This window comes from Telopea speciosissima, chromosome 6 (assembly GCF_018873765.1).
Source record: "Telopea speciosissima isolate NSW1024214 ecotype Mountain lineage chromosome 6, Tspe_v1, whole genome shotgun sequence".
In the NCBI taxonomy this organism is placed as follows: domain Eukaryota; kingdom Viridiplantae; phylum Streptophyta; class Magnoliopsida; order Proteales; family Proteaceae; genus Telopea; species Telopea speciosissima.
The window spans coordinates 3652957-3678582 of record NC_057921.1 but is presented as its reverse complement, the minus strand read 5'-3'; the positions used below and the strand labels follow the sequence as shown (position 1 = coordinate 3678582).

Here is a 25626-nt window from a genome sequence, read left to right as displayed (position 1 = left end):
AAATCCTTTCAAAGAACAATGTCTTAGAATGCTCCTCCTAGTTGCCTATCACAGTGATATCTATGGAGTCAAAGCAAGTACCTCCACAAGCTAGTCAGGATGTATGTTAATCATCACTGTTGAATTCTAGAACGGTGGCTTGCTGCCAAAAATATCTTTTTTGGTAGAGTCGTCTTGAGTACTGAATTCTTCTGCAAGAAGGCTACTTTTGCTTGTTCTGGACCATATTTTGTTTAAAATCCGACTGAACTGGATGTTTGAACTGGTAAAACCTGAACCACCTTTTTTTCGGTTCAATCTGGATATAGAACTGCCTGCGACTGAAACCAAAATCACATCGCCAGTTCAGAAAACTGGGCAGTGTTGTTCAACAATTTTGAGCCTTTAACCTACTGTTTGACATGTAAAGCAGTAGACATTGCATTTTTGTCTTTTATTTCCTGTTTTATTGATTTCCATTATTTTTAATCGTTCTTTCAAACTGTGGTTTTGCTCAAAACTCAATAAAACTGAATTACGCCCCTTTTTGGTTCGATGTCTGTTCTAATTAAAATCTGTGGTCTGGGCCATATTTCCTACTTCCTATTATTGGCTAAGATTTCTTGATGAAGAGAGTGTTTCTGTCATACCCCACTCCCAAAAGACCGAGGAATGTGACGGATGTACACCTACACCCCTACACCACCTAGGATCACAGATGCAGTGTCTAACTCTCACAGTCCATCAATCACAATAATATCAAAATCAGAGGCAGCGGAAGACAAATCAATATACATAAGATTAATAAAAGGGGATCTAATGTGATAAATTATAAATAACTGTTTGTTATCATCAACAGGTATCTCAAGACATAAATACAGTAATCCTTCAAAAGAATAAGTATAGTTATACATCAATGAACAAAAGAGAGCAAAACATCGATGTATCAAAATAACAGGGCCCAACCCTCAATCATCATGCCCTGTATGCACAATCCTCGCACATACATCCCAGACCATGCTCCTCCATTGGAACACTCCAGTCATCAATATCAATCTCATAGGGGTAGGGGAAATTTGAGCTCGTCGGCGGCTCGATACTTGTATCACCATCTAAAAAAAAGGTACCACGAGAGGTGAGCTTCCACCAAGCCCAATGAGCAGTTAGAGCACACAAGCATACAGATAACAATTCATGAATGCAATCACAAGGGCGCAAATCAAACATGATACACAAATCCCATAGCATCCCATACCACTAGGATAAGTCATACATCATGTCCGATTTACAGTCATACCACATGAATATATGAATTGGTTCAATTTATTATTTATCCACCTAACAAAAAAATGAATGCCTAAATTTGGGTAAAGTGCTACTGGAACATCCCATAGGTAGCATCCATGGTCCTGGATACGGTGGAACCCAACGATGGCAATCCGAATTGCGGTTGGGAGCCTGCCACACACAGATCGTCCTACATGACAAACCCTCGATATAACCCTAGCTCTTACTCAGTTCTGGTGCCTACCCTGAACTCCTCGGATTCAGTTCCGGTGCCATGTAGATCTCTCCAGACATCGCTCTATTGAGAATGGTACTCCCAGCACGTCGGCTATGACCATCAGTTATCCAACACCTTACCCCCTGTTGACAAGGGGTGTAGCACTGGGAATATCAACCTAATCAATGCATCTACATGTATGAAAGTGTATGTGTATGCATATACCAGAGGCCGGGGCCATAGACCGGCATCCCCTTCGGCACACTATTCACCCCTCTCCTCTAGCATATATACCCACATACCAGTGGTACAGCAATACGACAATGGTACCTCGGCTACTCGTACCCCGTTTCCCGTCCTAGTGTAGCGATCATACTAATGCAACAGTAATAATCCAAATAAAATACAGCAACTCGCACGGCGATACGGCAATGGTACCTCGGCCACTCCGTACCCTATTCCCATCATCTACTCTATATGCATGAGTACAGTAAATAAACGGATGACGATCTCGAGTCTGGCATCCCCTTCGACACTCGGATCCCATACCCACTGTCTCATCTCATCTCATCACATAAGAATCACAAGAACCTAATTCCTCTAGTAGTCATTTAATATAATTCATTCAAACCTAAATATTATTTCTAACCTAAACTATCAATCATAGTGAGGGTTAGAGAAATTTAAATATAGTTCACACACAGTCATCCACACATGTTCCAATGATTATGCAATGCATGTGCATATGCATCTCAAGACCAAATACTCCCAAATTAAATCAAAGATCTAACCCACTCACCTTAAGCACCTATGTGCTTCATCGTACTCGAAATTAAATCAGCAATGTAGTTTAACCAGGATATGAATAAATTAGGGTTTGATAATATGGTCGAAGAAACCCAACTTCCTTCTTCTCGATCCAATGTGAATCGAAACTTTCGATGGGATCCAGCCCCTCTTCTAAGGTTGCCCGTTGCTCGTCTAAAAAATCTTTTATCGCTTCAATGGGGTTTATGTAAATTTCCTCTTTTTTGAACAGGTTAGAGTTTTGAATTTCTCCCTTCCGCTACCTTACTTTAGTTTGATAAAGTGGAATGAAAGTCGTTATTGTACTTGACTTGAAAGAGATCCTACATTGAGACTTATTCCTTCCTATAGAAAGAAGAGAGCTTGGAATGCTTTCTGCTTAAAAGAGACCGAAGTCCTTCACCCTAGAACTAATAATGGAATAGTAATCCAACACCAACAAACCATAGCTAGTTGAATAAAACTACTATTATTTAGTGGAATATGGGATAACATGTGGCTGCCTCCTAACACAAATGAAAGAGCTGTTATGCATGCGGAAAAATGATATTTGGGTAAACGCATTATAGCTATTTGAAAATAGATCAGCAGATGTATGAAGGTTTACCTTTTCGTCCGTTGGTTTACCAGAGCCAGGAAGTAAATGGGCTGGTTAAATGTTGCCAATCAAAGTTGGGGGGAAAATCAAGGTTTTCAATGCACAGGTCGACCCTGAGGTCAATATAGGGTTGGTCGTCCTCATGATCGTCCTGTGGCTCTTTACAGAACCAAAAATGGCCAGGAGGTCGATGCAGGTAGGATCATCCGCACGATCGACCTCCATAGGTATACGGGCTGAGCTTACCTTGCCTTTGGTCAATCTTGGTCAATATGGGATGGGGGCTTAATGGGGCTTAGGTACAGCCTTAATACATGCATTTGGTCATATAAGTACCGATGGATCACCCCAATTCGTGGGAGATGATCACAACTTAAATTCCATCCCAAGAAACCCTAATTTTAGGTTTTGAATCTAATGGATTTGATTGGAGGAAGATGGATAGCATGTCTATGGTCATGGGAGGTCCTAAGTACAATAAATTCAACCCACAATGCATGGGAGCATGAGGGAGATTCGAATAGAGCATGCATTCCCTAGGTTTGGGGTCAAAAGCATCAATGGTTAGGTCTATACCTAGGGTTTGGGCATGAGAAGGTACCTAATGCCTTGCACATCAAGGAGAATGCATGAGGGAGGTATTAGCATGCTCCCTAGGCCCCCAAGGTTCATGAATAAAACACAAAACCCTAGTTTATAATTGTTAGAAGAATCTTGGGTTAGAAAGAGAGAATGAGAGAATGGAATAATGTTATATTTCATTGATAGGTAAGCCCCTCTATTTATAATAGAGGGGAAAGTTACAAAGGACTGAACTAGGCGACGTGGGACTAAACCCACATAGCCAACTGTAGACATAATTACCCCTAACTAGCTGACTCTATAAGAGCAGCCACTTAAACCTAATAACATAGGAATAAAACTACCCCAAAAGGACCAGAATAACCCCTATTCTGGATTATATATTCCAACACTCCCTCACAAGCTGGATTATGCAAATAAGAGAAGAAGGAAAATCTAGCTTGAACCAAATAAAAAAAGAACTCCATAATAATGCTAATACTCCCCCTCAAGTTGGCGCATACAAGGTACTAATGCCCAACTTGAACAAAAGGGGAAGAAACTAAGTTGCAGTAGAATCCAGCTTGACATATGAATGCAGTTCCCAAATAAACCTTTAAGAATTTGAAATAATTGATCTACAAAACCTAGGCAGCCTTGATCAGCAAACTTTCACCAATCTTCAACAGCTGTCCAATGATGAATCTCTGACTGATAATCTTGAAGATAAGCAACTAGGGCAGCAAGCAGCGGAAGCAAATAAATAAGGCAGCAGAAAGGATCAACCCAATTGTAGAACCTCATATAGGTAGGCAATAACCAAACATCTTTAATACTTCAATCTCTCCCTTACAGCAAATTCAACCCAATAACAAAGGAGATACCCAATGGGAATGGTGGAAACCCTGATCTTCTATGTTTTGCACCAAGTGTTCCTGCAAGTTCTGCTTCTACAATGTCTGCAGGTGTACTGTACATAATTTTCCCCGTTACGTGTAGTAGTACACGTGGACATAACACAGATGATGAATGAGATAGTGCAAAAGGATAATATTCCAAGAGGTGCTAAGGGTAATGGAAAAGGAAGAAATGGCAAATTAGAGAATACCATTATCGTCCAAAGTGGTTATGGGTATATGCTAAAGGTATGTTTTGGGAGGTGATGAAGTGAAAAGAGCAGTGGGATAATGAATTACGGAGTAAAACAATTGAACATATAAATTATCAACCATCTTCAAACGATTAAACAAACACTTTTGATGGAAACTCCTGCAGGGGAGAAACTCCTAATTCCAATATTCAAATCTGATAAGTATACAGATCTGATTTGAAGTAAGGAAAAACTCTAATCTTTAAGGCTTGATCAATCTTCAAACAAGGAAGAACAAGTGTGCAAAACCCCAATTTATAAACTCCCACATGTGAAATAGGAATGACGAAGATATCTGGACAGCAATTGATGTAAGAAGCTTCAACAAAAAAACTTGGATCAGATCTGAATTAGTGAACAATGCTAGGATCAAGCTCCAAAGTAAGCCGGATATGAACTAGAAAGGCTTCACATAACTGAATAGGTTCGTAGTTGCAACCAATAACCATGGAACACATTATTGTAATCCCAAATAAGCTGATCTCCAAGGTAGTAGATTCGAGTCTTCAATAATGAAAGAATTTTGATCTGCAATAGTAGGATACTCAGTCTCAATAATAGGGCAGCAGTAGTCCTCATAAAGGTAGCAGTAACATATCAACCAATCATGCTTACAAAAGGCAATCAATAGAACCAGCAAGGTATGTAGTAAAGCTCAATAGAACCAGCAAATATAAGATAAATAACCCGACAGATTCATAGATATTTGAAGCAGCCAGCCACATAGGAACTAGAAAAAAAATAGGTTGATAGTTGATGAAATCGAGCCATTAGAGTGAACTTGATTTTTTTCAAAATAAATCCATGAATGATGCTGAAACTTGGGTTGAGAATTCCTTTGGTATGTATAAGACTCCCCTACAAAAATTAGCTTGATAGGACAACCCTAACCCTAAAATCGATTTTTGTTAGGGTTTTGAAAAACCCTTAAATTGTGATCGATTAAGGGAAGGGGACTTAAAAAATCTGTTGATGCTTGTCAAAGTGTGATGATTTCTTGGCATAGATGTTGTCCACAACTGCTGGAATGGATCTCCAATACGAACACCCAATCTCTTGTAGGATTTGAGACTTGATCTTCAAGTGGGAGAAACAACAAAAAGTGCAGAAAAAATAGGGCAGCAGCTAGCTTAGATTGCCTCTCTTGATGGTAGAAACACCTCCAAAAACTCCAGAAGCAGCAGGTAACCCTAACCCAAAAAATCGACTAATGTCAGGGTTTTGTAAAACCCTAAAAAATAGAGATTGATTGGGGAGGGGTCTTCTAGAAAACTTGGATAGGTGCAAGATTGAGGTCAGGTGGTCCTAGTAATGGAAGTAGTCAACCCTCAAAAAATCAGCAAAAGCTGAAACCTGTAACCCTAATTTCGATTGGAGTCGGGGTATTGTTAGGGTTTTTAGCAGGTAACCAAATTAGCAGGTTAAGAAAGTTTTTGCTGTAGAAACAAATCCAGCCATCAGAAAGGGTCCAAACTTGGGTCGAGTTGAGTTTATAGTAGTAGGGAATCACCCCCAAAAAATCAGTTGCATCTGAAAAGGGAAACCCTAAAATTGATTGGAATCAGGATTTTGAAAAACACTTACAAGTTGAGATCAATTAGGGTAGGGGCTGGAAAGGTTAATGAATGATGGAGAAATAGAAAAAAAGGGAAGGAGGTCATTTAAATAGGGTAGAAAGGTGCTTGAAAAGAGTGCAAAGGGAGCTCCAATGGTGGACGGTCAGCCTTCAATAGTGATAGGAAGTTGATCTCCAAAAAATTCTGGAAAGCTCCAATTCGCAAAGATGATTCCAGGAGAATTTTAATTGAAAAAAGAGATTGAATGGAGGAGGGCAGCAACTAAATCCTTGGTTAAGGTTTTTACCTCATTAGTTCTGCCCCCTTACAAGGATGAGAAGAAGAAAACCAGAACAAGGAGAAGCCGAGAAAGAGAGAAGAAGGGAGAAGTTGATCGAAGAGAAGGTGGGTTTTTCCTTTCTTTCTAACCTAGATCAGACCTGCTTTGATACCACGTTAGAAGAATCGTGGGTTAAAAAGAGAGAATGAGAGAATGGAATAATAATGTTATATTTCATTGATAGGTAAGCCCATAAATAGAGGGGAAAGTTACAAAGGACTGAATTAGGCGATGTGGGACTAAACCCACATAGCCAACTATAGACATAATTACCCCTAACTAGCTGACTCTATAAGAGCAGCCACTTAAACCTAATAACATAGGAATAAAACTACCCCAAAAGGACCAGAATACCCCCACGGTATTTTGGATTACATATTCCAACAATTATTGCATAAAAAGAAGGGGAAATCACATAAGGTAAGGGGGACCTACCTTGATTGAAGCTTGGGAACCAAGGGGGGTGATGCCTTAGCTTGTTCCCTTCTTCCTTCTCTTCTTCTTTTCCTTCTTTTCTCCTTCTCCTCTCCACTCCCACGTTTTGGTTGATGGAGAAATGAATGGGGTGAAGGGAATCATGTATTTTAATAACTTAAGTGATCCCTTAGGGGCCTGTTTGGCTGGCAGCCCAAAGGTCTCATCTATAAATCACTTTAACTTCTATGTTTGGACAATGGGGCTCACCTCTAGGCACATGGAGGGCATGTATGGAATATGGATGAGCCCTACAACATCATGTCCTAAGGTGTTGGGATCCACCCTAAGGCCAAGTGGGACCCACTACATGAAAAAATGCAGTTTTTCACCTCACAGGTTGATGGGATCGATTCGAAGGGGTCTACTTCCACAGGCATATGGGCTACAATTATAAGGTTTAAAGGCTAGTGTCCTAAGACAATCATGAGGGGACTTGCATGGGGTCTATTAGGGTATTAGTATGATATCTTCATGCCATGAAGTATTGGGACCCGCCCCAAAGTCTAGTGGGGCCCACAACAGTAAAAATGAGTTTTTAACCCCCGCAGGCTGATGGTGAGGTTGATGCAGGTACGATCAGCCTCATGATCAACCTGTCGGTGGAAACATCAGTTTTAAAGGTTTTAATTGTTCCTGTCCTAGGTCATATGTAAGGGGATTTGCATGGGGTGCTACATAGGGTCATGGCATCATATATATAATCCATAAATGGTGGTTGCATGGTGTATTGGAACACGTACCTTCAATCATCCAAAGGAGGTGGTTTCGGGTATTTTCTACGATGTCCTTCACTTGCATTCAGAGGGAGGTCACGTATCCTCCAACAATGGACAAATCTTACCCGATCCCTTTCAAGGAACCTTTCTTCCATAGGGTTACCCATCGATCGGTCTATGATCTTGTATGTTGGTTTGATTATTACAACCCAAAGGTCACCGATGTAACATCACTTATGAAAAGTTCAAATTAGACTGGGATTTTGGACACGGGTGTAACAGTATCATTTAAGGATACACGAGAAATCCTAGTCAAATTATAGGTAAGATACAGGGACAGATTATTGTGATTTTAGTTTGGGCTAACCATTGAATGTAGCAAACCACCTATATTTGAATTTGATGCCACAGTGATTGTCATTGATTTAGGTCATTTAGGGGAGCTTAGAGAATGTGATTTAGAAGAGATTATTTCACTGCTTTGTTCAGATAGTATCCCGGGTTTCTTTTCTAGGAATTGACCAATTCAAATTTTCTTGATTAAAGTGTTGGGGCTGGAACATTGGCATAGTGCAAATATGCGAACAGCTGACCATTAGTGATGTGGAAAGCGATAGTGATTAGGTCTTTGCACAATGTCATAATCAGATGTCCTGTTTTACTCATCAAAAGAAAGTCAAAGGTCCAAGTTTATGAAGTGACTATCCACTGATGGACCCCTAGACTTGTAGTGATGATCTCATCCAAGGTTTGAGATTTCAGTTTCGAGGATGATTTTTTTATCAGTCACAACTGAAATGTGTCGGTCGAAATCGAAACTTGGGCTGAAACTTTTTTTTTTTTTTTTTGGGGGGGGGGGGGGGAATTTCGATGTTTGGTTCTGCTGGCCAAATGGTCAAATTAGGTCATGAAACTTGTAGTACACCCTATTTTAGGCCCTTTAAACATTGTGGAACCCTTATAGATTGTAAAAAACACACCCAAAATGGTAGTTTGGCTTTGGACCCTAGTAAACCCTACGTTGTACGATGCTGTATACACCAAATTTAATACTTGAATACACATAATTCTATTACAACAATTAAAATATACTTTAGGAATGAATAAACATAAAATTAGGAACCATTTCATAGTTATTAAATGTTATACATGGTTCATTATAAAGATATGGGAGTGATTTGGCCATAATTCACAAAAATTGTGGTTTTCTAGGAAATTTCCCTCTTTGGAATTGAAATTAACGTAACGATACCGACACTTGAAACATGGTTGAAATTTCATTGCGAAATTTCGATCGAAATCTTGCATTTATACAAAAGTTTGACCGAAACGATACCAAAACCTGAAACTTGGTTGAAATTTCTCCGAAACTGCAAAATTTTGGTCGAAAGTCGAAACTTTGACAAAAATGCATATCGCAATAGGTTTCATTTCGAGACCTTGCGAAACCGAAACGAAACCCGAGATTTTGCTGAAATCTCGCGAAACCTTGTACCATGTGTTAAATATGTTAAATGTGTATGGGGTTCCATGACTGAATGTACCCCCATGGTACATTAAGTCATGGATACAGCTAGCCAGTTCATAGGCCAGCTGTAGTCTTATTTTGTCCTTATTTCAGTTATTAGATGTAATTCTGTTTCCTTAATTTAGGAAACATATTTAGAAAGATTATTTAATATATTCCCTGCATGAAAGGAGCAGCTCTCACAACCGATACTGCTCCATCTCTAGCAGGCTCTTCTTCATCTTCTTATTCTGATCAGTTTTTTTTCTTTTTATTTAATTTCATGGTATTAGAGCCTTGATTAAATCCTGGTTGTTCTTTCTCCGATTCTGGTTCGATCAAGTTCGTAGTCCTCCTTCTTCTTCTTGGCTGCAGCAGCCTATGCTGCCTATCTACATGATGTCCTAGTTGATGATTACGCAAGCCAACTAGGACTGTACTGCTATCATATACTATGTCTGAAGATCATGTACCGTGTAAGGATTGATTCTACATACATTCCCTAGAAGGGCTAACTGATGTTTTAAGGATTGAGTGAAGGATATCTTCTTGCGCAAGTTTTTTTTTGTGAAATTTTCAATTCTAGTTCTCTTCATTCCACCAGATGTACTGCTCCAACCTGGAGGGTTCTATTCTGCTGCATATATGTGTTACTCGATCAGAGTTTTGAGACCTTTTTGGTTCTCCTATTGCTGCTCCTGAAGGACAACAGGTTTTTGACCTGCGATACTCTGTTTTTCCCAGATTTTCTGGGATTGCTATATTCTCTATAATTGCTGAAGTTGTTGGCTTCTTGGTCTGGGCTTCTGGGCTTTTATTTATCTTCCCAAAAGCATTCTTCGATATCTATATCAGGTGATGTTATTCTGATTTTTATCAAAACTTGTTTTCATCCCTGTTTTGTGCTTCTCGATATCTATTTTACTGGCTGCCAGTTCTGCTATGTGTATTCTGCATATATACAACTTCTTGTGGATTCCATATTCCTATTGAGCCTTGATATTTGGTCCTTCCCTTGCTGCTACTTTTTCACTGCCTGTTATTCCTTTTCTGGTTTAATATTATGGAAGAGACCAAAGCTACTGTGGACCATATTCATCTACCTGTTACTGGTGTTAGGCTGGCTGGGATTTCTAATTACACTCTATAGGTACAAGCTGTACAAACCTATCTATTTGCCAAGGATAAGGTCCAGCATCTCACTGAAGATCCTCCTTCTTATGACTCTAAAGATAAGGCTTCCACTGCTGCCTACACTACTTGGATGCGTGATAACTCCACTATGAAAATCTGGTTATGGAATAGTATGGAACCAGCCATTGCTTCTAATGTTATGTATCACTCCACAGCCAAAGGAGTATGGTCTGATCTTCGTGAGACATATTCCCAGGCCAAGATTGTGTCTCATATTTATGAAATATATGAGAAACTGTTTACACATAAGCAAGGGGATAGGTCTCTTAGTGAATTCTTTGATAGTTTTAAGGGACTTATTGAGGAACTTCAAGTGTACTAGCCCTTTACTACTAATGCCGAGGTATTAAAACAACGAAAATCTGACTTTCATGTGGCATTGTTTATGGCTAACCTTCATCCTCAGTATCAGTCCGTAAGAAGCCAGTTACTTACTGGAAAACAGGTGCCTTCCTTGAATGAGACATTTGGTCGTCTTCAGCGCCTTTCTTCTGCACCTAAGAATAATTCATCCTTTGAAAAGGATTCTTCTGCATTTGTTGCTGGCTGTGGCCGAGGGTCCTTTTCTTCTGGTAAGGGTCGTGGCCAGGGCCGTGGTCGTGGCCGAGGGAATGGTGGTCGTGGATCTGTTGGTCAGTTTGTTGATAAAGCTGCCCGTCATTGTACCTTTTGCAATAAGCCCAACCACACTATTGATACTTGTTGGGTAAAGCACGGTTGTCCGGATTGGGCAAATGAGGTTGCCAATGCTGCTATTGATCAAGCTTCCACTTCTATGGTACCTAGTGAGGCATCTTCCTCGTCTTTACCTGGGGCTCCTCCCACCTTCTCTGTGTATCGGGACGATTATCATCAACTTCTCAAGCGTGTGCAATTGCTTAAGACATCCTGTTCTCCATCCAAAGCTACCGTAGCCATCACAGGTACATCTGCTCTTTTTTCTTCCACATCAGTTTCTACCCCTTGGATTATTGATTCGGGGGCTTCCTCCCATATGACTGGTAAGTCTGTTATGTTTTCTTCTTTGTCCATACTTAATAATTCCAACCCTGTTCTTCTTGCTAATGGCTCTTCTACTGCTGTTAGTAGTCATGGTACAGTTTCTCCTACTCCTAACATCACTTTATCATCTGTCTTACATGTTCCTCAATTACCATTAAGTTTATTATCTGTGAGTCAACTTACCAAGCACCTTAACTGTTCTGTAACCTTCTATCCATCTTATTGTGTGTTTTAGGATCTTCAGACCAGGTCGATGATTGGTGGCGGGCTTGAGCAGGCCGGCCTCTACTATTTGGATGGAACTGGACCTTCCACAGCTGCTACTACATCTACTCATCCCACATCTCATCAGTGGCATGTTTGGCTAGCCATCTGTCCTTACCTAAGCAGAAAATTATGGTCCTAAGTTGTTCCTCTTTGACTCATCTTTCCTGGGAAGCATGTGAATTGGGGTAGCATCATCGCACTTCTTTTCCGCCTCGTACTGAGCCTAGGAGTAGTTCTTTGTTTTCTTTAGTTCATTCTGATATTTGGGGTCCCTGTTATGTCAAAAATAGGTTAGGTGTTTTATATGTTGCTACTTTTGTTGATGACCACTCTCGTTTAACTTGAGTTTATTTATTAAAAGATCGGTCTGAATTTTTATCTGTCTTTCGCAATTATGTTAATGAAATTCAAAATCAGTTTGATGTTCGTATTAAGGTATTTCAGTCTGATAATGCTTTAGAATATATGTAAAATGAGATTCTACCTTGTGTTTTGAACGTGTGATTATTCATCAAACCAGCTGTTCCTACAACCCCCAGCAAAACTGGGTGGCTGCACGGAAAAATATGCATTTGTTGGAAGTCGCATGTTCTCTTATGATTCACTTGCATGTGCCTAAGTATTTTTGGTGTGATGCAATTCTTACTGCCTGTTTTCTTATTAATCGAATGCCTTCTTTTGTTCTGTCCAATAAAACCCCCTTTTTCTATTTTATTTCCTACTAAATCCTTGTTTCCTCTTTTACCGTGTGTCTTTGGGAGTTTTTGTTTTGTCCATATTTTGCACCAAAATATTGACAAATTATCTCCTCATGCTATCAAGTGTTTTTTTCTTGGATATTCCAGGACTTAGAAAGGTTACCGGTGTTATGACCCTATTTTTCATAGGCACTTTGTTAGCGCTGATGTTACTTTCTTTGAGAGTACTCCTTATTACTCTCCTCCTCCCACACCTAGTGAGGCTATGTTTCCTAACCCCACTCCACCTATTCCATCTGTGGTTCCTCTTCCTGTTTGGATCCTGCAGCCACACCTCCTTTACAGGTTTACAAACGGCGCAAGGCTACAGTTCCATCTGCTACAGTACAGGCTCCTGCTCTACCTTCCACCGATGTTGCACCGGCTAAAGTTCCTTCACTAGATTTACCCATTGCTAAAAGGAAAGGTACTCGTTATTGTACTACTCGTTCTGTCTATCCTATTGAGGACTATGTTGGAATTTCTCACCTTCCCTTGCCTTTTCGTAATGTTGCTTTCTCTTTGTCCTCATCTTTTGTGCCCAAAACTCACAAGGAGGCACTTTGTCACCCTGGTTGGATGGATGCTATGGATGTGGAAATGGATGCTCTATTGTCTCGTCAGACATGGACATTGGTGGATTTGCCTCTCGGTAAGGATTTGGTTCGTTGTCGCTGGGTATACACTATCAAATATAACCCAGATGGATCCGTTGAACGTCTCAAGGCTCGTCTTGTTGCTAAAGGCTATACCCAGACCTATGGGGTTGACTACTTTGAGACCTTCTCTCCCGTGGCTTGTTTCAATTCTGTTCGAGTTCTTATATCTATTGCTGTTAATCTGAATTGGCCTCTTTATCAGATGGATATCAAGAATGCTTTCCTCTATGGTGATCTCCAAGAGGAAGTTTATATGGAGCAACCTTCGGGGTATGTTGCTCAGGGGGAGAATGTTGCATGTGTATGCAAGTTGGCAAAGACTATCTATGGGTTGAAGCAGTCCCCAAGGGCATGGTTCGACAAATTTAGCAGTGTTATGACACAATGTGTTTTTTCCCAATGTTATTCGGATCATTCAGTTTTTATCTATCGCCAAGGTTCCAAGCTGGTGGTACTTGTTGTGTATGTTGATGACATCATATCTGGTAATGATGAGTCTGGCATTGCAGATGTCAAATCCTATCTGCACAAGCAGTTTCAGATGAAGGATCTGGGTTACCTTAGTTATTTTTCTGGCATTGAAGTCCTCCGGAGTAAAAAAGGTATCAGTCTATCACAGCGAAAGTATGTGTTAGACCTACTAGCTAACACTGGCATGTTAGCTTCTAAACCAGCCGATACTCCCATGGATCCTCATCAGAAGTTTGGCAAAGATGATGGGGATAACTTTGATGACGTACACCAATATAGAAGACTTGTTGGAAAGCTTATTTATTTGACAGTTACTCGCCCTGACATTTCCTTTGCTGTTGGAGTAGTTAGCCAGTTTATGCATTCTCCAAAGCAAATACATTGGGAGGCAGCCTGTCGCATCTTGAGGCATTTAAAGGGTGCTCCAGGGAAAGGTCTTATCTATCGGCCACGTAACAGTGTTGATCTTGTTGGATTTTCCGATGCTGATTGGGCTGGTTCTGACAGTGATTGGCGTTCTACTACTGGATATTGTACTTTTGTTGGAGGAAATCTAGTAACTTGGCGGAGTAAGAAGCAGGCTACTGTATCTAAGTCTAGTGCAGAAGCTGAATATAGAGCAATGGCTCATACAACTGCCGAGTTAATGTGGCTTCGTAATCTCCTTCAGGAGATGGGTTTTTCAGTTCCTCCTATGAAGATGTTTTGAGACAATCAAGCTGCTATCTATATAGCCAAGAATCCAGTGTTTCATGAGAGTACAAAGCACATTGAAGTGGATTGCCATTTTGTTAGAGATGCGGTTATGAAGAAGCTGATTACTACTCCATTTACTTCTTCTGCAAATCAGTTGGGTGATATGTTTACAAAGCCATTGTTTGGGCCTACCTTTCGGAACAATCTCAGCAACCTGGGCTTGGGTGATTTGTATGCTCCAGCTTGAGGGGGAGTGTTAAATATGTTAAATGTGTATGGGGGTCCATGACTTAATGTACTGTGTGGGTACATAAGTCATGGATACAGCTACCCAGTCCATAGGCCAGCTGTAGTCTTATTTTGTCCTTATTTACTTTCCTTATTTCAGTTATTAGATGTAATTCTGTTTCCTTAATTTAGGAAACATATTTAGAAAGATTATTTAAAATATTCCCTGCATGAGAGGAGCAGCTCTCACAACCGAGATTGCTCCATCTCTAGCAGGCTCTTCTCTCATCTTCCCTCTTCTTCATCTTCTTCTTCTGATCAGTTTTTTTCTTTTAATTTAATTTCACCATGATTTCATCCCAGGTTCCAAATTATCCCATTGTGTGTCTTTTAGTCTGTAGGATGCTGGCTCACTTCCACATCTTTCACATTGACTTTAAACTGCAAGATTTGGTTTGAGATATCGAATGTTTTAATGCTTCAGGCTCAGCTGGATTCAATCATTATCTAAATTCTCTGGTTGAAAATCAAGAAAAAGGCACAACTTGACAAAGGAAAAACAAACGAATCTGACAGATCTGTTTTTTCAGTAGTATCATTAGAGAAGATAGCCCAACAGTAGCTGTTTACATGTACTTTATAGGGTAAAAAATCTTAACTTAAATGACATAATTACCATAACTTAAACACCTAACACAGGAACTTTTGATGTTCAAATTAAACAAAACATAAAAGAAAGACTAAAATAACCTGGCTAAGACTAGCCCTGCAGAGGGTTAATGTGAATCACTGCTAATTAACTTAGAGGGCAAAAACGATAGTCCTAGATGACTTAAACAAGTAAAATGATGGCTGCTTAAGCTGCTGGTCAGAATTACTTGCTTCCCTGTTGTAATGTAACCGTGGTTGATGGAATTCAACCTGATGTTCTCTCTCCTTGTGATTAAACGACTCTAGACAAAACCAATTCCTGGTCTTGAGAAAGGAAGAAAGGAACTATTTGAATCACAAGCTATACTGACTTTTGGATCCTGTACAACCTCAGACTTGCTGTTCATGTTCTCAATCTGACCTTACTGCTGAAACCTGAACTGTAAAACCTCTTACATCATTCTCTCTCTCTCTCTCTCTCTCTCTCTCTTGTGGGGCTTATTGCTTTCGTTTGTGGATTTGTGTAGTGTGCGGAGACCTTTTTTTTTGGGGGGGGGTTTCTCTGATCTCCATATTATAATACTTTAGTTTATATTTTTATGTAAGGGGGGGGAGGAACTGATTTAGTTCTACATGGATCTGATCCAGTTCAACCTGTTTCTTATCCAAGTCGTTTCTCCTATTTAGAAGCTTGTTCGTTCTGTGAAATTTTGAATATGTATGTCATCTCTACTGGCTACTGTTACTAATGTCTTCGATGTCCGGAAGCATTCTTCTTCTTTTTTCTGATTATAATTTTTTGTTCTTCCTTCCCTTCTCTGTTCGTAGAAGGAAAGGATAACCAAGCCCCACCCAGTACTGATCGCCTTAGAACTATATGGACACCGGCAATGAACCGCTATTTTATTGACATTATGATAGAACAAGTGCGCAAGGGTTATAAGATTCGCAATACATTTCAAAAAAATTCATGGGAGGATATGGTTGCTTCTTTCAACAGAAAATTTGTTGGGTTACAAGTGGATAAGGAGATTCTACGAAATCGATCGAAAAAGTTGAGGCTACAACATAATGCTCTGAAAACTCTTCTTGACCATAATGGGTTTCACTGGGATGAGACACGAAAAATGGTCAATGCAGATGATCGTGTCTGGAATGAGTATCTCAAGGTGCCCTTTTTTCTCATTATGTTCTGATAATTTTAATGCTCTTGTTAGATCCTGTGGCTAAAATATGATACCTATAGGCACACCCTGAAGCACAATCATACAGAAGAAAATCATTCCCAAATTATAGTGATTTGTGTGTAATCTTTGGGAGTGAAACCGCTGATGGAAGATTTGAGGGTTCAGGGCAGGATGTAAATATCGCTTGCAACACCCCAGTTATGAACACAGGTGTAGCAACCAAAAGTCTGCATTCACCGGCTATCTCATTTGGCCACAAGGATCAATCCCTGGTGAGGTATAGGAAAAATTGAAGCTACAATGTCTTATTTCTCTCTCGTAAACATGTAATTAAAGTGAATTAGGCTAGAGTGGCTACTGTATTTATGTATCCATTACATAGTAATAATTGCAATTGTTGCTAGGTTGTCTCAATTTGTTGAAGGAATGGATACTCAATTCCCCAGTAGTAGTGAACGTTCGAGGACCAATTGGACTCCAACAATGGATCGTTATTTCATTGACATAATGATAGAGCAAGTGCATAGAGGCTACAAGAATGGTAATATATTTCGTAAAAAAGCATGGGAAGATATGGTTGCAATGTTCAATACAAAATTTGGATTCCAGTTGGACAAGGAGGTATTGAGGAATCGCCACAAAAAGCTGAGGTTGCAATACAATGCTATCAAAACCCTGCTTGACCATGGTGGGTTTTGCTGGGATGAGACTAGACAAATGGTGACAGCTGAAGATAAGGTTTGGGATGATTATCTGAAGGTGTGTTTCTTTCTTATGCATTTTCTGTGACTTCGTATGATATGTATACTTACCTGCTGTGTATTTTTCAATTTTCTTTGGCTTAATTTATGATTCATGTAGGTTCATTCTGAAGCACGATCATACAGAACCAAGACTCTCCTAAACTATAGAGACTTGTGCATCATCTATGGAAATGAAACTCCTAATGGAACAGTCAACTGCTTGGTGCATGATGTGAACCTTGACAGGAGTCCGGCAATGAGGATTGCTGGGGCACCAGGGGATTTACAATCTCCAGCTGTGTCTGCTGCCCATGGAGATCCAGGTGTGGTAAGGTGATGCCAAATTGAAAAGATACCAGGCTGTCTTGGTCTCCTCTTTCTTTTACTGTGGTAAATTTATTCAATATATATCTGCTAGTGTGGCATTTGCATGGTGTAGATTTGGGAACGTGTGTTCCAATTATGTCGTGTTTCCTTGTATTGATATAGGTCTTCTCAGTTTGAAGGAATGGATGACCAAGATCCTCCTACTAATGATCGTTTGAAGACTAAATGGACACCACCAATGGACCGATATTTCATTGAGTTGATGATGGATCAAGTTAATAGAGGGTGTAAGGTTGGTAATGCATTTAAGAAAGAAGCATGGGCACAAATACTTTCATTGTTCAATGCAAGATTTAGGTTGGAGTTGGATAAGGAGGCTCTTAGGAACCGGTACCGGAAATTGAGAATGCAATATAATGCTTTGAAAACTCTTCTAGACCATGGTGGCTTTCTCTGGGATGAAACACGACAAATGGTGACAGCTGATGATAATGTTTGGGATGATTATCTAAAGGTGCATTTTATATTCTTACAGCTGTTATGATGTGACATTTTCAATTTCTAGTATGCAGTACGTGATAATTTTTGCTTGCAGGGACACCCTGAAGCACGTTCATATAGAACTAAAACAGTACCAAACTATAATGATTTGTGCGTGATATATGGACATCCAACTACTGATGGAAGGCAGAGCTGCTCTGAACATGACGTAGATCATAATGGCATGCCCGGAATGGAGATTGAAGTATGGGAAGAGCCAATATCTCCACTATCTGCTGCCCATGGAGATCCACTTGTTGACACACAGGAGTCATCGTCACATTCTGATGAGGCTATGGAGATCTCTAATCAACGGAACAAGCGCCCATTGGCTCTCCCGTCCACCCTAGAACATTCTAGAAAAATGCAGAGGCTCAGTGACCAGAGTATGGTAGATGCTCTTCGTGAAATGGCAATTGCTGTTACTTCACTGGCAAATAAGAGAGAGAATGGTTCGTCCAACACTTTAGAAAATGTGGTTAATGCTCTTAAGGCTACACCAGATGTAGATGAAGATCTTTTTCTTGATGCTTGCGATCTTCTGGAAGATGAACAAAAAGCAAAGATGTTTCTTGCTTTGGATGCAACAATTAGGAAGAAGTGGTTGATGAGGAAGCTTCGTCCATAGTTGCCTTGGGGTTGCTCTAGTTTTTTGGATTTTTTTGTTTATTTGTGTTTTTGGACCATGGGCATCTAACATTTTTCATAGTGTAATCCACTGTTGAATCATTTGGCCGGAAGATATTTTATGATCCATTTAGTTATTGACGATTTATTATGATCCACTCAAGCTTGTTATTGATGGCTGGGACAACCCGTCTTTGCAGCTAGTTTATTCATTTGTTCGTTGTTTACTACCGGGTTCGTTAGAAGTTAGAATCTGCATTATCCAAGCAGATATAGAACTAACTGACTGGGGGATACCTACACCTTTCATGCGTCTTACCCTAAATCTTTGTATTATCCAATGTTCATAATTGAGTTAGATCTGTCAAAATTGATCAAATTTTAACTTTCCCCAGGGATCAAGATGGCAAAATTAGCGAAATCTTGAGTGAAAATGGCCAAAATTGGGATAGTATTTGTTTCCCCAGGTGTTTTAATCATCTTCAAGGTGAAATCTCAGATGTATTTTAACCGAAGGAGTCCATTTCACTTCGGATTTTTTTTAATGGAAATACAAATGATCAAGAGAAGATAAAATCTGCAAGATTGTTCAAACTTCAAACACAGTTTAATAAAAAATACATTAGTGACGAGTTGAAGTGAAGCATCAATATAATACAGATAGGTAGATAACCTCCACGGTCGGATCCATGGATCCCATACCCTCCTCTCTTTTCTGTCCTGTGGCTACAAAAAACTGCTTTCCCGCTGGCACGAGCTATGCTAGGCACTGGACTCGTGGAAGGCAAGGAACAGAACACCATGAGAGGGCTAGAGTGGGCTCCGGCAAGGACTCTCCGATGCCTAAGCCAGCTTTCTGGCAACTATCAAGAGTAGGAGAGCAATTTCGTAAGAGTCTAAAGTAGTTGAGATAATTTATCATACCTGCCCTCGGGAGGAGGCTCTTATTTATAGTGAAGTATTTTAGTAGTTCATGGCAGTGGTGAGAGTATCTCTTTGACAAAACTTCCCAAGATAGTAGCTTCCTTGTGGGAGACGGGATGAGCATGGAGAGTCTGGTTATAGAAGGCTTCTATTTCTATGTTTGTGTGATGATTCATTCCCTTACCAAGGAGCTGAGTTCTTGATATGCTAGATCTTCTTGGTAGTAACGGTGTGGCGAGTTCCTTCTCCTATTCTGAATATGATTCCCTTATTAGGTACTTGGTTTGTAGACTGTTTCTATTTGGGGAGAGACGAACTGGCAATGTGCACGAATCTTCCTCTGATTCGTTTGTCCACGTGTTGCCGTATGAGTGACAGTTACATTTTACCTGTATCAGAGGCCCCCCACTGCCTCAACTTGTATTTGTTATGAGCTGCCAGAGTCAAGGTTCGAGAACTCGCAAGATCGCGCCGAGTTTCTCAGATTTTCGAAATCTCGAGATGAGATTGCCTGCGAGTCTCAAAAGTGCAATATCTCGGCGAGATCTCGGTTGGATCTCGGTTTCAACCCATTATTTTAACCCACCTACCACTTAAATACCTTACCTAATTGGACAAAACTCGACATATCTCGGCGAGATCTCAGATCTTGGGTTGACCCAAAGTTGAGGCTTCGAGTTGAAAAAAAAAAAATGCACCAACTCGGCGAGATCTCGACTCGTCTTGGTTTTTCCAAGAGTCGAGTTGGCACCGAGACCCGAGTTTTAGTACCTTGGCCAGAGTAGATATTCCATACGGTAGGAGCTATGGATTTCATGAACTATTCTGAGGTTCTCCTAGTAAGAAAGAGTAATGCAGTAGTTGTACCTTGGAGGATTTGTAAAGCTTGCTTCTCATGTTGTTGTGACACTTCAAGTATTGTGGGTTCTTGATTTTTGTGCTTGTCATTTCCGCGAGCTTCCATTTTGCCTCGAGCAATTGAAGGGTCAGTGACACGTTGGACTGTGTCCCATAAAACCCGGAATAACTACATCCACATCGTCTATGTGGGTTCATCAAAGCAATTTAGTGGGGCCTAGAACTTCGTTTACAGATTTATTTTTTGTCACATTCCACTCCCTATACCTGGAGTAGTGTGACTAGGATGTAAGCATACACCCTACCGAAACACCAGGATCACAGCAGTAGAAGCATAGCCTCACAGTCCATAATCAAATAATCATAATCAGAGTAGCTGAAGACAGAATATAACAGTAAAAATCTTGGGTTGGAATCTACGTTGAGATATCATATAAGTAACTGTGTGTTGTTTATCCTTCATGTACAACCCAACGATTCAGCAAGACATAGTACTATATATCAACAACATATACATCAAAAAAATGTTGGGGCCACGCCCTCCAAATACATCAAAATAAAATATATCAAAAAGAATAGTATGGACCATGCTCTTCATCAAAGTGCCCCGTAAGCATATTCATCACAATTACAGTCGGCTCCATGTCCCTCAGGCTCTGGAGTCTACCAATCATCACCATAATCAACAACAATGGAAGTAGCATCTGTGCTCACCGGCACAGAAAGACCTGCATTAAAATCTAAAAGGGGGACATCATGTGGTGTGAGCTTTACTAAACTCAATGGGAGGATTAGAAAATGCAAGCATACACACATAATCCATGAATGCGCATAAACATGAATGCATTGAGTTCATTTTAATTTCCACCTAAGAAAAAATTTTAAGTTTGGGGGTAAGTACTACTTCAACATATTAGGTAGTATCCTTGGTCCTGGAATCATCATTAGTCACCCAACGATATCAAACCCTAGTTGCAAACAGGAGCCTGCCAGTCCCTGAATGGTCCATGAGTCACCCAGTAAGCCCCAACAACCCTGTCTTGACGTCCGGTCCCAGAACATTATTGGTCACCCGAAATCATTCCGCCTCCGGTAACCTTCACATCGTATAATAGAAATGGTATCTCGAAAAATCTCGTCAAACCTACCATTATGGGTTGTCCAATACCTATCCCCCTATTGGCAAGGGGTCATAGTACTGGGTTGTTCCATCCTAGCCAACATACATCTACATGATAAGTGTCGCATGTTGTTTACACCCTAATTTCGCTTGACCTTAGTTGTGGGTTGAAAAGAGCGTGGCCTGAATGAAAGAGTATGGAATTGGCCATTCATGATAGGCAAGGCTAACTTGTAATCGATCACGACAGATAATCGGTCATAACGAATGTGGTTTGTCACAGCAAAATATGGTTGGTTAAAAGATTTACATATTAGGACACTTATGATTGTTCAAGGCGTTACACCTAGCCCCAAAATTTTGGGAAGGTGGCCACGACCGATTAAGGAGTAATAACAGACCGATGTCACACCCCTAAACTAATTAGAGGAATACTGTCACACCCCAACCCCCACCCTAGGGTTTTGGTATGACTAAGATGTTTACCAACATCCCAAACCACTACCAGGATCTCGATGCTGTGGCTTGAATCACAATCACCTCAATATAATTCTCACAAAATATCAGAGTAAGGAAGCAAAAGGAATAATACATTTCAAATTTAAAATCAAGAGTGCGAAAGCGTTGGATCAACGAATAAAAGGGTCTAAAAGTTTAAGTGGTAACTACTAGTGTATATTACATTTTATCCCAAAATGTTTACCACAACTAAAATTATCAGTTATATTACAAGATTACATGATGCAAATGATAAACTAAAAGGAACAAAAGATGAAATTGTGCCTCAACGACATAGTCCTTGAGTGTACACCAACAAATCAAGTCCCAGGTCACTGGCTTCAATCGGTTCACATCTAAAGGAGGAGCACCATCAAAACACCACCTGCATACAACTAAAAAGGGTTGTACAACGAGGGTAAGCTCCACTGAGCCTAGAGAGGGGATGGGAGTGAACATACATACAATTCACATATAGTCCATGATGCATGTAATTATTAATCAGTTTTCTACCTAACACACAAATGTAAGTCACTTGGCATATGCTACTATGATAACTCGGGAGACACCATGGGTCACTTGGATTATCATCACAGTAAAACCTCAATTGTTATCATGGGGCCCGCACTGGCCGTAGTCCTAGACCACCTAGAGTCAGACCACGATGACCAGTGGTCATCCTTGACCTGGCCTCTGTCCTCCATAGCCAGCATGGAGCCCTAATCACCCAACACCTAAATCCCTGTTGGTAAGAGTCATAGCATAGGAAACGAAAACCTACCCGCAGTAATACTATATGAATCCTATCGTGTCGAGAGGTATTCTAGATACATCAATGTCCCATTCCATCTAGCTCCCGGGTACCAACACAATACAGTGCATACAGATCAAGATGGCATGCAATAGTAATCCATACATTCTAGGGGTTCCAATGTCTGCATACCCCAGCAACGTAACCCGATACAAGCAATGAAACATAATCTACAATAATACTCATAACAACATAAAATCAAATTATAGACTACAAGTATGCAACATGCTTAAATAATGATGCAATTCAATATAGTAAGGTATAATCATAGATATATCTTTAAACCCAAGAAGTCACCCAAACCCTCTCACCGATTGCTTGTTTATAGAATTTGTATCCGTGAATTGATTCCCATTTAAGTTACCCTCTCGTACGTTTGAGGATGCCTAGGGAAGTGGGTAAGAGTGTTAAAAAAGGTAGGGAAGGTTCCCATAGAGAAGCCCCATAGGTTACATAAGCTATAGGCCTTTAGGGCAGCATCAAATGCAAGTATGGATACAGATAAGGTCTTGCATCCGACCTTGCTTTCGACCCTATTATTCCAGCAGGAAACATCGGACGCAAGCACGGATTCAAGGAAAATCTTGGATCCGACCGTGTCTTCGATCCTTTATGCCAGTGTAGGATAAATCGGATCCAAGTGCGATTTCAAGCCCAGCCTTGGATCCGATCTAGGCCAAACAAGAATTTTGAAAGTTTTCTTCTACCCAATAGAATTTCTAAGCTCCAAGGGTTAAGGAGGGGGGGGTGCCCTAGGGTCTATTAATTTCTTAGGAACACCCAGCATTCAATGGTTAACGGGTTTAAATAAATCAACCATCAAGAATCCAGATCTAGGGTTTTCCTGGTGTTTGAAACCCTAATATTAATGGGGTCCAATGGGGTTTTAATGGGTGCATTTAAAGGTCATGGCATTACTAATGAGGCCCACTACATAGTTAAGGTCATACCTTGGGTTCCAAGTGGAACCCCAGGTCAAACTTCCAGTTTTAAAGATTCCCCAACTCAAAACCAAAGAGGGGGAAGAGGGGTTTAAGGGCATCAAGGGTAGACCTTGGCACCACAATAGGTCATATAATTAGTATATTTAGAGGTAATTTAGATCCTAGATAACCCCCATTAAACCTTAAAAGTTCAACTCAAACAAGTACGAAGTATGCGAGGTCACCGGATTAAAATTCTGTTCTAACGTTGCTGTCATAACACATCACATAGGTTTTACCTACTTTATAGGAACGTACTCACCGATTGGGTCAAATGTTTTTTCATATGAATTTTAGAACTTTGAATCTAGTTTACAACGCAACTTGAATCACGTTGATACGATATGTGTAGACAAAGTTTTAGTATATGTGTAGACAAAGTTTTAATTAAAATACTGAGCAAAGGTCTAGAGCTTGGAAATTTCAGGTAGGACCAGATGCAAGTGCGGTTTTCATGCAGGATGTTGCATCTGGCCTTGCATCCGACCTCACCCAGAATACGATTTTCTTTCCCAAAACTCAACCAAATCGATCCCCAAGGCCATTAATGGCTCCAAGGCCTTGGGGAAAGTGTTCTAGGGTCTCCTAGGGCCAAGGTAAACTATCTAAACCAAGGTACTGAGGGGATTAAAGGTTACTTTAATAGTGAATCAAAACTAGGGTTCTAGAAGCAATTGAACCCAAAGTTCCCGAATAGAATTTGGGGAAGGTCAAGGGGTTTCAGAGATGAGGAATGATTCCACAAGGGTTTTACACAAAAGAACCAATACAATCCTTGGGTTCCAAGTGGAACGCTAGGTTAATCCCAACTCAATAGGAATGCAACTCAGACTCAAGAGGGAAGAGAGTGTATAGATGTTCAAGGAATCTTACCTAAGACCGAATGTGAGATCCCAAAAGTGATGAGCTCCAAGGCTGCCCTTCTAAGAACTCCAACCGATTCCTCCTTCCTTCTTCTTCCATTGGCTTTCCTTCTTCCCACAACTCAATCTCCAGCCCTTCCACGATCTCTAAGCTTCTTCCCTTCTTCTTTACTCAATCTCTCACTCTTTCCCTTCTCAATCTCTCGGTTTCCCTAACTCTCTCTCCCTCTTTCTTTCTCATTTTCGTTTTCAGCAAATGGAGAATGGGAATGAACTAAAGAGCTCCACCCCCCTTATATAAGTAAAAAGGGCCTTAAGGCCTGTTTAGCTAAGGTTCCCAAATGTCTATAATGCTTTAAACTTCATTTTAAACATGGCTTGGGCCTTGCGGGCCCACCAACTTAACCCTACATGAAATGGAAGAATGGGGATGGGGTCTACCATGCCCGGGAACAGCAAGGCAATATCTGAGACACGGGGAAAGTGGGTCCCAAACAAAAATTTACCCATTAGAGTCTCAAAAATACCATCGGATGCAAGGCCAGATGCAACAATAGTCTTGCATTTGCCCTTTCATCCGACCCTACAGTAATGGCTTTTCACTCCATGTTTGGCTCAGGGCTTTGGCCCGCACTTCAAGGGTTTTAAGGTGGGTATGTATGCCTATCATTTAGGGTTAAATGCTCACCCATTGTGTGGTCTCATTGCTCACCAAAACAGGGTTCCCATCGTTTAGTTCAAGTTTTCCCCTTGACTGCCACGGCTAAACGTCACAGGTGTCGACCTTTGGTAGCGTTACAACACCCATAAACAAAACTTCAAATTAGCCCAAAGATTAGGGTGTATTTTTGTGCGCGGGTATAACATTGCTCCAACCATATAAGAAATTTCATCTTTAAAATTTGACGTGCCTAGGGATTCGAATAGGTGAGGATACGTCGACCGCCTATCATCTCTTCGTCACCCCGACGCTCCTTGATCGGAGTACTTACACCACGTTACGTTCACAATGAGATAGTATGGTTGTGGAGATTGTGCTCATTGC

At 40.5% G+C, this 25626-nt stretch overlaps 1 protein-coding gene across 5 annotated transcripts in view; it reads left to right on the top strand.

Moving 5' to 3' along the window:
* LOC122664817 (L10-interacting MYB domain-containing protein-like) overlaps positions 1-18701 on the top strand; it is a 94105-nt gene extending 75404 nt beyond the window's left edge. For all 5 annotated transcript variants that reach the window (XM_043860816.1, XM_043860813.1, XM_043860814.1 and 2 more), the window contains 6 exons: positions 15929-16269; positions 16347-16564; positions 16692-17046; positions 17149-17363; positions 17520-17871; positions 17953-18701. In XM_043860816.1, the coding sequence (XP_043716751.1) occupies positions 15929-16269; positions 16347-16564; positions 16692-17046; positions 17149-17363; positions 17520-17871; positions 17953-18525 (2054 nt within the window). In that variant the 3' untranslated portion in view covers positions 18526-18701. The remainder of the gene's footprint in view (positions 1-15928; positions 16270-16346; positions 16565-16691; positions 17047-17148; positions 17364-17519; positions 17872-17952) is intronic.
* The last annotated feature ends 6925 nt before the right edge of the window (positions 18702-25626 follow it).